The sequence below is a fragment of the Lepisma saccharinum genome, chromosome 21, assembly GCF_977018435.1.
Source record: "Lepisma saccharinum chromosome 21, izLepSacc3.1, whole genome shotgun sequence".
Lineage (NCBI taxonomy): Eukaryota > Metazoa > Arthropoda > Insecta > Zygentoma > Lepismatidae > Lepisma > Lepisma saccharinum.
Window position 1 is genome coordinate 13,219,107 of NC_139249.1, and position 15,089 is coordinate 13,234,195.

The window sequence follows — 15,089 nt, forward strand, 5'->3', positions numbered from 1 at the left end:
TTTTCCATAAAAATTTACCGAAATATTGTATTTTTTTAATGAAATTGTATTTTTTATGCTTGGAATGCATAATTGTGTATTTTTACCTTAATCCAAGAATTGTTACTATATCCTAGGAACATTCTTTCCCCTGCCCCCACAACCCCCACCCCGAAATAGAAAAAATTCCAAATACACCCCACCCACTCCAAAAAAACAGTGAATTCTGCCACAACGCACATTTTTTTGAGAATTCCAGATAAATGTCAAAACAAAAATGTGAATAATATTGCATTTTAACATTACTGCTGGAAGAAATATTTTCACGATGTCCCATGAGCCATAAGTGACTGGCTCTAAAATGGATGATATCTTACAGTTTTTAACTATGTGTGACAGGCTTATTTGTGTACATTGGAGTTCAACGTTTTATTTTTGTTACACTCTTCCTACACTGTCACCTCGGCTTCCTTCAAGGTAAAAGGATTCGTAATCAACTTGTGGTCATTCGTTGGCACCCCCTTGTCTAGACGACAAACAGGATGTAGCTGGAAAAAGGTGCCAAGACATCCACCTCGTTGTCCCATGAAGCAGATATTTTACTTCCGAGGTGATCGTGGTGTAAGAGAGTCGCGTTACTCTGTGTCTGTTTATATCGTTAAGGAAAAATATTTCTGCGTGAAATATTGACATTTGTGTTAAACCAACATGCCACGAACTTGCAAAAACACGGTAGATTCATTCTGCTACATATGTGGGGAAGTGGTCTTCAAGGGGCAAAGTAGGGCATTGTCACCGTTCCTAAAGACAGCGTACCACCTGTACTTTGGGTGTAAAGTCGGCGACCAGGATCGCGATTGGGCTCCCAAACAAAGTTGTAACTCGTGTGCGCGTACTCTAAAAGGATGGTTAAAAGGTACACATAAATCGATACCATTCGCCGTACCTATGGTTTGGCGCGAGCCCCGGGATCATGTTGGAGACTGTTACTTATGCCTGACCAATATTACAGGTTTCTCAAAAGGCACGAAGCATAAAATACAGTATCCTGACTTGGATTCCGCGAGGAGACCTGTCCCACATGATGTTGTTCTGCCTGTAACCGTACCACCAGACTCATGCACACTGAGCAGTGTTTCATCCGACGAAGAACCTGCGACTTGTCAGGATGTTGCACAATCTTCGAGTACGCATTCAGATCCCAATTACGCCCCAGTGTCTGACACTAAGGAACCACATGTGATAAGTCAGGAAGAACTGAATGATCTGATCAGAGACTTAAACCTTCCGAAGACCAAGGACCTGTTGCTTGCATCGCGACTTCAACAATGGAATCTACTTGACCGAGATGTGAATATATCGATGTACAGAAAAAGAGAGGTGAGCCTAGTTCATAATTTTACAAAGGATGGTGATTTGGTGTATTGCAGTGACATTCCGTCGCTTATGGAACAACTGAAATTTGACTACATCACTGAAGAATATAGACTGTTCGTAGATTCGTCGCAGACTAGCCTGAAGGCAGTGTTACTACACAATGGCAATCAATATCCTGCCATCCCTGTTGCTCATGCTGTGCATATGAAAGAAACATACGAGAACATGCGGAACCTACTACAGAAATTAAATTACGAACAGTTTAAGTGGTGTGTATGTGCTGACCTTACGGTTATTGCCATCCTCACCGGTTTACAAGGAGGTTACACCAAACACTGCTGTTTCTTGTGTCATTGGGACAGTCGAGCCAAAGAGCAGTATACCATCACAAAATGGCCACCAAGGAACCAACTGGTCCCAGGAGAGATGAACGTGGCTAATGAACCTCTTGTGGATCCGGAGAAAGTATTCTTACCACCTCTCCATATAAAATTAGGTCTAATGAAGGTATTTGTCAAGGCCCTGAAGCGGGATGGTGAAGCATTTACTCATATCAGAAAACTGTTCCCAAGACTGAGCGAGGCCAAGGTGAAAGAAGGTGTTTATACAGGGTCTCAAATCAGAGACGTTTTGAAGGATCCTACATTTCCTTCTAAGCTGAGTGATGCGGAACGTGTGCAGTAATTTTCTCAGGAATCATTAGTCACCTAATTACAAAGACATTGTGGGCAGGTTAATTATTTCATTTCGTACCATGAGGTGTAATATGTCCCTCAAGTTACATTTCCTGCATTGTCACTTGGACTTCTCCTCTCAACAGTACAGCTTGGGGGAGGTCTCCGATGAACACGGTGAAAGATTTCATCAACAAATAGCTACCATGGAGAGGCGCTACAGTAGGAAATGGAGTGTGAATATGTTGGCCGACTTCTGTTGGAATGCGACACGCGAGACACCCTGTACAAATTACAAGAGGAGCAGGAACACCAATTCACATGCAAATGTTGAACTTTTACTCTTTATGTAGTTGTATCTGCTTGTTTTATATTGAAATTCTGATGATAGCATGCAATTCTATATGGGGGGAGAATAGCACCTTTGCGTGGTAATTGAAACCCGCCCCCATCCCCTCCCTCAAAACTGGTACGTATTGGAGAAAAACGGGTTGCGGATTCAAACTCAGGAGCTCGAAATCTATAAGAATCACCTAATTTGGTTCATGGGAGCGACAAAAAGTTTAATTTTGCCGAACAGTGTTATCTGGATATGCTGTCTCGTAGATTATTTTCACACTTGGGAGGGGTGGGGGGTGAATCAAGAAGTATAACAAATTCCTCTTCCAGCAGCAAGATTAAGCACCATCTTACTGGCATTGCCATGTTCAGGAACATCTTTCAGAAAGGTGGATTGGGTAGCCATCGAGGTCACCAGACTTGATTGTATATGGGGTTCCGGTGAAGATGTACCACTACTGTATCACACCTTCAGTTACCTGGAAACTATAAAGACTGGCTCGTCTCCTTGTGTAACCTGGAAACTATAAAGACTGGCTCGTCTCCTTGGGTAACATACTCTCGGTACTGGGATCGATTTTCTGGGGTGTGTACGCTCGATCCTATGTACACATTAATACTAAATAATAGTGAGCCTCCATAGCCTCAGCTAAAGGTCCCGGGTTCGATCCCCGGCCGGTTCAAATCCGGGAACTTTTCTAACGGTGGAAGCGGCCCCGGCGCCTACCCAGTGTCGAATAACATGGGTACCTGGGGGGGTAAAGGCGGTCACATCACCCCTACTCACGACCCCCACACCCCCTATACGCCTTCATGGCATGGTGCTATGCACAGGGCGTAACACTTTACCTTTACCTTTTTACCATAGCCTCAGCTGCGAGAGGTGAAAAGACAACTTTAAAAGGACTTTAAAGGCCTCACACACTAAAATGCATTTTATGTCGTCAAGATTGGACCCGGCACATATTTGGATATGAAAGTAAGGATTCTTACCCGTCTCAGCGATAGACCGTGAATCTCCTCAGAACTCCGGAGATAATTTCCAATACCTCCTTCACGAACGACTCTCCATAGAATCTCCCTGAACTCGTTCTCCCAACTCTTTATTCTCTCTTCTTCCCACATAACAATCCCCAGTTATGTAGGTGTCATCCTTCCTACTCAAACATTTTCTTGTTACCCCTCAGTAAATCCAACTCAGCAATCTGACATAAGCATTCTATGAATATTTCCTGACTGCACTCCTTGCTAACCGTCTGCGAGTAATGACATCTTTTTTTTTACTAAATGTCTCCTTCCTGATTTTCAATGATTATCCTTCCTTTCTCTTTATACAGAATTATCACTGCTGCCATCGCGTGATTTTTGCTACATGAAATTTAGTGTGTGAAATAATTAAAAAAAAGCGTTTGGTTACTATTTCCAGATACAACAATTTCATCTGTATATGACTGACAGTGACACAATGCCTGTTTATCATGATGGAGGTGACTTGAAGGGTGGGGGGGGGAAGATAAGTCAATTTTCTGTAGTAAGAGAAGTAGCACAGTATCATTTCCTGCCATGGTGATTCTGTGCTGGAATTTACAATGTTTTTCGTTTCATACAATCGACATTCTCATTCATCAAAGCATATGAAGACCACGGAAACAACATTCTTTGTCCATTTTTAACCAAATTGAGGTAAAGGTGCAATCAGATAGCTCTGTGAAGAGTCTTTCTAACTAGGAATTGTACAACAATAGAACGTGCTTTTTCCATCCATTGCAAAGAGGTTTTGGTTGCTTATACAGGGAAAGAACATGCTCATAACAAGGAAATAATGTGCTCTCCTGCAAGAAAATGGATAAAGCACGTTCTTTCCCTGTGGTCTTCAATGTTTTTTGTACCGTTTCATTTATATGTTGAGTAATGTTTTGCATATGAAATTTATGTTTCTGGAGTTTCATGAGAGTTGACTTACCTGATCCACCCTGCTAATGCTTCATTTGTAGACCCACTGTGCAATGTACTTGTTATAGAAAATACACCTGTAATTTTCATACCTGTATCTCTAATGTGGTATTAGACAAGTTGACAATCAAAGGCTGAATGTTCTCTTGTGCTTCAACATAAAATTCATCAAGGAGAGATATTTGCTTCTCCACTGAGAAAAGGAATCCATTACAAGATGCACATAAAGTCTCATAGATATATTTCCAATTTGGTTCCTGTGGGAAGTGACAATCAGTACAATTTTGGAATAAACATGACTGACACACGAAAAAATTTCAATTACTGTTTGAAGTGAACAAACTTTAAGTTTTCATGTCAAATGTGTGCCATACCTCCCCACCCCCAAAAATATACAAATTGTCCCTTCACATTTGGCAGTAAATATATTTCAGAGATAAATAACATTTTTGTTCCTGATCAGTGCTTAAAGTGAGGGGGATGCTGGGGAATGGTATCCCCCCAGTAGGCACATATCTAGAAATACTTTTTTTTTGGGGGGGGGGGTCTGAACCAAGTGTCTCAGGAATAATAATAATAATGTTTAAATTAAAATAATTATATTAAATCAAATTAATACTAATTAAAATACATAAATTAATATTATATTATTATTACACGAATAGGTAAAAAGACTGTATAAGAATAGAAATATAACAGCGCATATTCATTACGTAGCTTACCTGTAGTTAAGATTGGAATAATTTACATAAAAACAAGTGCCCTGGCAATGAATTAATGTCAAATAGATGAATAATTGAATATTTATCAAATAACAAAAATGATGTTACATGTAGTTGGAGAAAAGTAAGTTTCTGATTAATATCTTATGCATATTATTTTGAGTAGTAGTGTACATAAATCCTCTTTGTAATGTCATTCACAGCCGTATGATCCCAATATAATCCTAACCTTCTAAAAAGTTCAGAGGAAATTAATAACCATCGATTATACAACAAATGCTAATATTTTCATACTTAATTTTAGTACTTGGTAAATCTTTCGGGGGGTGCAGACCCCTGAACCCCCTAAATATGTTCTTCCTGTCCTTCAAAGCCGTATGATCCCAATATAATCCTTATCTTCCAATAAGTTCAGAGGAAATTATACAACAAATGCTAAACGAGTATTTTCATTATTTAATTTTTGTCCTTAATAAGTCTTTCGGGTGTGTGTGTGTGTGTGGATGGGGGGGGGGGTCCGGTCCCCCTAAATACGTCCTTCCTGTCCTTCAAAGCCATATGATCCTTGTCTTCAAATAACTTAAGAGGAAATTATACAACAAATGCTAAACGAGTATATTTTCATTATTAGTTTTCACATTTAATAAGTCTTTCGGGTGGGGAGGGGGTGTTCCGGACCCCCTAAATACGTCCTTTCCGTTCTTCAAAGCCGTATGTCTTCCAATAAGTTCAGAGGAAATTATACAACAAATGCTAAATGAGTATATTTTCATTATTTAATTTTCGTACCTAATGTCTTTCGGGTAGGGGGGGTCCTGACCCACGGAATACGTCCTTTGTGTCCTTCAAAGCTGTATGATCCCAATATAATCCTTGTCTTACAATAAGTTCAGAGGAAATTATATAACAATGGCTAAACGAATAAATTTTTCATTATTTAATTTTAATACTTGATAAATCTTTCGGGGGGGGGGGGGGGTTCGGACCCCTGGACTCCCCTAAATACGTCCTTGCCCCAGCTAACAAAATTTTCACAAAGCATCCCCCTGCTGTCTCATTGTAGCCATGTTAAACCATAGGTGCATCCCCTCTCAGCAAACTCCAAGGCTTGACCAAAACAGTCCCCCAGCTAACATTTTCCACTTCAGGTGCTGGTACTGATGGATAATAAAGTTACGATGTGTACAGAGAGTGAGTGAGAGAGACCGTGAGTGTGTGTGTGTGTGTGGGAAGGGGGGTGAAAGGTAAGAGGGCTAGAATGGGTCAGCTGTGACGTCTGTGGTGGCTTTTATATGGGGAAAACATCCACAACCCTCAACCTCAGGATCAACAACCTCTGCTCCTCCACCCAACAACCTGGATGTCACTGTCGCCCTCCATACCAACAGTCACAATATCCCTTTCAACAACTGCTTCCGGGTACTGATCAGTCACAATATCCCTTTCAACAACTGCTTCTGGGTACTGATCATCCATTCATTACTCCAATTCACCAACACCTCAGTACAAAAGCACTGGGAGATGGCCTACATATTAGCCATGAGTGCAACTACACCCCCTGGTGTGAATGGCTGCACAGTAACTTTCCGAACCAAATTCCATTTCCACCCCTCCATCTCTATTCCCAATCCTCCCCCTTAACTGCACATTAACCCCACCCACCCAACCTACCACTTAAAATTTTTGACATGCCTGGTGAGAGAACCACGTTTTTCCATAACAAGTGTATCTTTGTTCTGCACCTGGCAACATTGCAGATACAACACTTACTTCCATTTCTGCAGTTTAATACCTGAATCTGAAGAAGTGACCTGAGGCCATGAAAAATTTAAACATATACTCTCTGTCACACACACACAAACAAACAAACAAACATACATAAGTTGGAAGAAATGCTATGGAAATCCTCAAGGGGAAAGTTGAGAAGGTAAAGAAATGGATAACCGTGATTTCATTCTACTACAGTCCAGCAGAATTAACTTGAGACAAATGGCTGCCGGCGCTGCTGCAGGAGTACCAACCTACAGCGAACGCTTGACTCTAACGTGAATCACGGGCAATCAGCTGACAACGGGAGATGGGAGATTTGAAAAATAATTACATTGTGTAACGGAAATATCACTGTATTAAGAGGACATGCTAAGAAAATTATAAGTATTCTATCTTACACAATAAATGGTTAAACAGTTTATTGTTTACCTTTAATCCATAATTTGAAAACACTGCCACTTCGCTTGCTTCACCAGTCACTGCATGTGAATCCTTTTAACAGTTGGTAACATTTCGCGTGCCCTAACATTAGAGTTTCCGTTGGCCCGTTACAGGGGGAAGTCCCCCACTCTAGCCAATTCGAGCGCAGTTCCATCACTCACAGAGCGGCCATTTCTCTCAAGTTAATTCTGCCCGACTGTACATAGAGACTCCCTTACATAAATTGACTTCAAATATCCCATTGTGATCTGGCATCCTGGGATTGATTGAACTTAGACCATACATAAGCACAACTTGGCAAGGGCTACAAAATTTCCAGGTTTATTAAAATTTACATGCTAGGGATATTTTTTTAACCTTCCTATTTATGCCACAAGTTATGCTGCTGTTAGACTATGCATGAAAAAGTTAAATTCTCGGACCCCCAGTACCTCCATGTTTATCTGCCAGTCTACTCCCAGGCACTTGCTAATAAGTCACTCTCTGGTTTGCGTAACATGTTACAAAGTTGGAGGTCCCGAGTTCAATCCCTGGTTAAGGCATGAATGTTGATTGATACAATTGGATTATTTTACTTTGCTTTTCTGCCACTTTTGGTTAAACACAAAGATGAGGATGAGTGATGATGCGATGAATTTGAAACACCCATGCCCAGACTGGGATCCAAACCCGGGAGAGGCACGGATGTATCACTGTATTTGTTCCACCATCCATTTAATCTTTTCATCAGTAAAGTTCATTGTCACGGATAACCCGAGGTACAAATGCTGTCGCAGAGAAGGTGAGACAGATTTTTTTCCTCGCTTGGGAACACTGCCTATGGTTTCGGCACTAGTCGCGTCGTGTAGGATGACTCATTCTGTTTCCGTAGCAAGTTGTCACATGTCGCGAAACCACGTTAGTGAGCAGCTGTGTTGATTTACATGGAACATGTTTCGTTTACCTCTCCAGCTTTTTGTGTATAACATTGCCTCTCGTGATGAGTATTCAAAATGAACAGCGACATGCCATAAAATTTTGTTGGCGTTTAGGGAAAAGTGCTGCGGAAACATATGCAATGTTTCAACAGGCATATGCCGATCAAGACAGACTGAGTAGAGCCACAGTGTACCGATGGCACAAGTTGTTCGAAGATGGGTGCGAATTAGGTGCTTCGCTTCCGCATCTTGGACAAAGACCGTCCGTGATTAACGAGATGCAAGTGAACACTGTTGCAGCAATTATTCACAACGAAGAGAAAAATAGAAATTTTCCCCCATCCAGCATACAGCCTGGACCTTGCACCCTGCGACTTTTGGCTATTTCCACTTTTAAAGGCCGCTTTACGTGGTCATCATTTCATGACGAACAAAGAAGTGATCACCGCAGTGCAAGTTTTCTTCAGTTCGCTACCTGACGACGAATTTTCAAAGACATTCACAAAGTGGCAGGAGCGTATGGACACTTACTTAGCTGTCAATGGTTCCTATTTTGAAAAAGATGTACAGTGTGGGAAATAAGCTTTTGCTAGGGGTCCACAGTAAAAAGTAACATTAAAAAATTATGGTAATACCAAATGTTTACTACAACAATTGTGGTTACAAAAACAAAATTAAAAGTTAGTATGTCCGCAGTTTGCTTCTCTCACAGCACGAAGACGATCAAGGTAGGAGCTCAGAAGATTCGCAAACAGTCCGTATTCCATTCCATGTCACGGAGGACTTGTTCCAGATGTGCAAGGAGTGTTGGCCTGGAATAGCGGTCCGGTCCGCGTTCCACTATCATCAAGGACTCAACTGCGTCCTTCAGAATAGCCCCAAAATGCTCCGCTGCATTCAGGTCCAGTGATGCACCCGGCCATTCAGAACTGCTGAAGAAGTCAATGCCACTTCGCCGAAGAAGGTCTTGGTTTTAGCATTTGCCTTGAAATAAGGTGCTTTGTCGTAAACTAACTTTTAATTTTGTTTTTGTAACCACAATTGTCGTAGTAAACATTTGGTATTACCATAATTTCTTAATTGTTGTTACTTTTTCCTGCAGACCCCTAGCAAAAGGTTATTTCCCACCCTGTACATGATATGGCTGATTCTGAATAAAAATGTTGTGGTTTGTAATTTTTTTGTTTCATCTTAATGATTCTTGGAGGGGTAACTGCTACGCAGTCACGACTTTTTAACCTATTGCACTCATTTTGGTCTCAATCGGCAGCTAATGAACCAAATTTTCACCCTAGTATATTTGCTAGCCAATGGAGGTCGCTGTTTTCCTATACAGGAATTAGTCTCACCTTCTCTGTGACAGCTTTTGTAGAAAAGCATTGTAAAGGAACCAAAAAATACAATTTTCTCTTTGCCATATTTCCATACTCAACTCAAACATATGACCTGAAAGAAATTTAACATATCATTTTTATCTTATTCTAACTCTTTTTCCATCATTGACATTTCATGTAATTTCTGGATTCTATTATTAAAGTACTGTTTCTCCATAACTTTTACATCAGTAACACCACTACACAGTCAATACAAATAATAACAAAAACAACATACATTTGTTTTATTGAAAGTGATGTTGAACTCCAATTTGAGATGAGACAAACTAGCTTCGATTTTTTTGTATTCAGAGGCAGTTATGTTGGAATCCTCATCAATCTTAGTCATCAGAGCAGAGAGCTGTTTAGCCATTAGCTGCAGAGAAGATTCCACTGAATTCAGGGCCACGGGAAGAGAATGCGTTTGATTACTGTTAAAAATCATCAATCCTGAAATAGGTAAACATTTACATTACTAGATACTTTTGTACATAAACAAATACCCATACAATAATACTGAAAATTAATTACTTTAGAAAGCACTTGGCTAAATCACGGTTATAAAACCTAATGTTTACATTACCTTGTCACATTCTTATTCGCTTCACTTTAGTGTAGGGTATTTGAACAAAAAAAGAAGTTTAATTGCCAGCACAACCCATTTTTGAGATCATTATGCAATTGAATATTTGTAATTTTGCCTAACGACAGTGAAACTCTAATTTTACATTTTACCATATTATACATTCAATCTTGATGGTTCCAACATAGAAAGTTGTTGGAAATTTCACCCGATTTTACATTTTTCTGCATTGTAATTTTTTCAGCTTAGTCCCGCTTGGCACGTTTTGGCTTCCAAAGGACCATTGAGTCACAAAGTTTAGTTAGATTTTTTTCCTTCTTTCCATTTTCTTGGGGTGGGGGGTATCATACCTACATATATTTATTTATTAATATTTTATCTTTTATCATTTTTCTAAACAATGATTTGGGAGCTTTTAGAGAGGTATCGTGAAGAGTGTATTAGGGAACTGAAGGAGCAATATGAGAAAACAGCATTGTGCATGCTTCCCTCCTTCAAGGGTGAAAAGAAAATTGTCTGGGCTGTAGTTAAGCAATGGAGACAGCTGGTTTGCTAGTGTCTTAACCGAAATAATAAGAGAAAGCTGTTTCAGAAACTGGTATGTACAGAACATAGGAGTTTATAGTCAGAGCTGTAATTACAGTTCAGACTGCTTTATACGTAACTCAGCTCTGCGTAATTTTGTTTTATACGTAAATTACTGTATGTCGCAGCATAATTTAAAAACGTGTTAATTAAACCTCATTTGTACGTAATACATTTACACATAATTCGGTGTTATTCGTACTAATTTTCATAAAATATACTTGATTTGTACATAACCAAGCTACAACACTGTCACAGAAGTGCACATTTTTTGTTCATTACAAAAACACAAGGCCAGTTTCAAATACGAAACAGGATAGGTGTCATTTATCAGAGGAAGAGGATGTGTTTTCTTTTGTACGTAATCCCGATACGAAAGTACACACGTTAAAAAGATGCAGATAGCTGGCGTTTGCAGTGTTCCATAATAAAAACAGAACATCTGTTAATTCAGTTGCTATTGATCGGCCATGGAGAACAGAAAGAGTAAAAGTTACACCCTTGACCTGAAAGTAAAATTTATATGGGAAGTGGACGTTAATCCACATAAAACTGAAACTGAAATAGCTGAAGATCTATGCATTGTTTATACCACACTTTGCATAACACTTTGCATATTCATTAGTAAAAGAAATGCTATTTTAGATGAATTTTTAAAATTGGGTACTATATCAACAAAACAAAACAAAATCAGCTGTCAACAAGAGAGAAGATATGTAAATTTAGAAAAAGCGCTTCTAACCTATATTTAACAATCAAATTTTTAGATTCGTTAATTTACCACTTTATGACAGAAACAACCTGTATCATGTGTATCTTGTTTCTCAAAATAGATACAATTACAGTATTTTAACAATGGTATGATATGGTATCTAAATCTGATTTGTAAGTAATTCTCAGTTACACATATTAATTTCTCTTCACCTTGACATACGTATAACTCGGTTTCAACTGTACTTTAGAAATTTAGATACCACTAGAGAATATATTATAAGTAGGGCTCGGAAGTTGAAGACCTATAAATTGCCAAAAAAAGACCTATAAAAAGACCTAAAAATATCAAAAAAAAGGACCTAAAAATGAAAAAAGGACGTATAAATCTGATCCAAATTAATTAATAGCTTCAGTTTTAATTAGGCTACACATTTAATGAATAAAAAAATACAAAATTCTGGTGGTAATGAACACGCAGTGCGAGAAAACTATATGAATGAAATGCATCTTCTTTCAGACATTATATATTTTTTAGATTAACATAATTTGAAAAATCATATTTGAAGAATCATATTTGGCGTAACCAAATATATTTCTTTCTTGTTTTTTATATTTGTTTACTACAAAAAGGATGTTAAGAGGTGATGAACTGATGACGATTCGAAGTGAGAATGGGCAGTAAAAATGTAGTCGAAAGAAGGTAAAGTTGCAAAGAAAAGCCATTAAGACGTAAAAAAAGGCTAAAAAAGAACCAATAAGCCAAAAAACGCTGAAAAAGGCAAAAAAGGACAAATAAAACCCACTTTTTTCTGGCCTACAATGACCCAAAATGAACATATATTATGTTGGGCCTCGTCTTTGGACTCTAGGAAAAAAAAAAGGATTTTTCCTCAACTTCCGAGCCCTAATTATAAGCAGCTTAAATGCATAGCAGTTCATCTTGATTTGATTCACAAAATTTTTAATGGTATTCTGCTCACTTATTCAAACAAAACAGTCATAATACCTGAGTTTTCAAATGTCCTCCAGAGATGATCACTTTCTTCCCACACTTCCAACTTAATTTTGTTAAAACTTTCATTTAAAGCATTTCTTGTACTGTTAATACTTTGTTCCGGGAGGCCTGGAATAAAAAGGGATATCACATAAAAATAATAATACAAACTAAATTAACTTGTTAATAACAGTAAGAATTATGCTTCTGGATGAGACAAACATGCTGGTGAGTCAAGTAAGCCTTTGAACTGTTAACCCTAGAGCTCTAATATGTTTTAATGTACATTATCACTAAACATTCGTAAATTTGACTACTTGAAATAACAAACTGTTTTCTTCATCATAAATATTTATTAATTCACAAGAGTAGGAATATAACCATATGCTGTTCTTTCAACAGGTGGCAGTCATGAGGCTTAGAAAGTCATGTGACTTACATCAGAACTGAGAAGAAATTTGATGGTGGTTTGCTCAGATACATTGATTCACCATTACAATAAAATTGTAAAACAAGCATTACTTTTTAATGAAGTTGTTGTAATATTATTCACAAGATTCGTTGTATAACTGCTTCTTTATGTTTTTGTTTAATTTATTCCATTGTTGTAACTGTAACAGTATTCAAAAGAGAAATACATATACAGTAAACCCTCGTTAACACGAATCCCAAGGGACCGAAAAATCAAGAGTTCGTGTTAAAAAAATTTGTGCTAACCAGGAACTCAAATTTTATTGTTGCAATACAGTTCTTTCTACACATTAACCATTTACAATATGTATTATGTATGTCATCATAGATAACAGTACTACAGTAATTAACTTTTTAAAAAAGTACTCATAGATCATTTTCTGGTGAAAAATGTCTGTATATTGCGCTGTCGCAGACGGGAACACAAATGCCTGGTAACTTCATGGCCAACTCTACTCATTGCTTCCGTAAAACTAGCAGTCAATTTGGATAAAACTTGTACTGGCTACGTTTTAAAGAATAGAAAAACACATCTGAACACACAACTGAATTTGTTGGTTAAATACGTATAAGCTCACTGATGACACAATGATCGCGATTGTCAAGAAATTGCACCCAAGTTTTAATCTTGATGTTACTCGTACTGGCTATGTTTTAAAGAATAGAAAAACACATTTGAATATATTGTTGATCTGAATGTGTTGGTTATAATACTGTATAAGTTGTTTGTTGGCAAGATGATAGAGATTGTTGAGCGATTTCTTACATACCTAGCAGTGGAACTACAGAGGAACAACAGAAAAAAAATATGAAAAACTTTGAAAGTTTGTGTTAAATGAGATCTAATGATGCAACGGACTAAAAAACAGTTTTCGTAATTCATGGTACCAAAATTCACGTTAACCGATAAAACCAACCGGGACCAACATTTTGTTCATGTTAACCGAGTGTTCGTCTTAAGCGAATTTGTGTTAAGGAGGGTTTACTGTATGATGAAGGGAGCATGTGTTCTCCTGAAACATAACAGCAAAAATTGTGTTTATGTACTTGTAAGAACTGTAAACTGCAAGAGAAATAATTCTATGAGGGTGTATCAAATGAAAACGGAACAGTGGATGTATTGGGTTATATTTATGTATGTGTGTGGCGACAACCCTGTGTGAAGTAGAGCGGGAGGTAAGGAAAGAAACCCCTACTGCATAATGGACTCACCTTAGATAGTCACACGTGAGTACGTGATATGCGTAGGTGGTCAGGCAGCAGCATCGTCCGAGCAGCAATCAAGGCCAAATGACCCAGAGTGGTTTTGCTGCATGACAATGCACAGCCACATACGTCAGCTGTTACAAAGAACACGTTGGCAACATTTGGGTGGACAGTGTTGGAACATCCACTGTATATCCCTGATCTATCACCATGCGACTTCCATATCTTTGGTCCGTTGAAAAAGGCATTGAAGGGTCGGTGCTTGCACTTGGACAAAGTTCGCAACTGGTTTCAATCTCAGCCAAAGGAGTTCTACGAGCAGGGTATTCACCGCTTGGTGAAACAGTGGGACAAGTGCTTCTGTAACTTTGGAGATTAAATCTCTACATATATATAAAAATGGATGTATGTGTGTGGATGTGTGTGTGCTTGTTTGTTCAGCCATAACTCTCGAACACCTGGAGCAATTTTAACCAAACCTGGTAAACGTATTACTTGCAATCTGGAAATAATATTTTGGGGGGTAAGACACCCATGGCATCCCTAGGGGTGGGGTGGGAAAGGATGACATGTAAAAATAATCCAAAACGACCGATATTAAATTCTGCACAAACAGACATCCGTGACTCTATGCAACCCCGCACAACGATAGTGTTTCTTGGGTTGTCTAACATTCAGGCTGATATGACTTTGTGTTGTGAAAATGACCGATATTAGCGTGGAATCCATAGTTTATGTGGTCGCTAAGATGAATAGTGACACTCCCAATGCCGTTCAACTCCAATACACCCTTGGTACCCCTAGGGGTGGGGGTGGGAAGGGGATGACATGTAAAACGACCGATATTAGTGTGGAATCCATAGTTTACAGGGTCGCTAAGATGAATAGTGACACTCCCAATGCCGTTCAACTCCAAATTCATTTTGCACTATAGTTAGAATTCATTATTTTCCTGTCTAATAGAAGATTGGGATAAATAAATACCCAGGCA

General features: G+C 38.6%; 1 protein-coding gene across 4 annotated transcripts in view; it reads right to left on the reverse strand.

The window, feature by feature from the left end:
• The window catches only part of LOC146003952 (uncharacterized), a 54,367-nt gene that overhangs the window by 28,156 nt on the left and 11,122 nt on the right, over positions 1-15,089 (reverse strand). For 3 of the 4 annotated variants that reach the window (XR_014443879.1, XM_083142468.1, XM_083142467.1), the window contains exons 6-8: positions 12,434-12,550; positions 9,784-9,995; positions 4,415-4,579 (exon numbers count right to left, since the gene is read on the reverse strand). Coding sequence is in view for 3 of the 4 variants with exons in the window: in XM_083142468.1 (XP_082998594.1) it covers positions 4,415-4,579; positions 9,784-9,995; positions 12,434-12,550 (494 nt within the window). In the remaining variant the exon portion in view is untranslated. The remainder of the gene's footprint in view (positions 1-4,414; positions 4,580-9,783; positions 9,996-12,433; positions 12,551-15,089) is intronic. The other variant, XM_083142469.1, reaches the window with a different exon arrangement.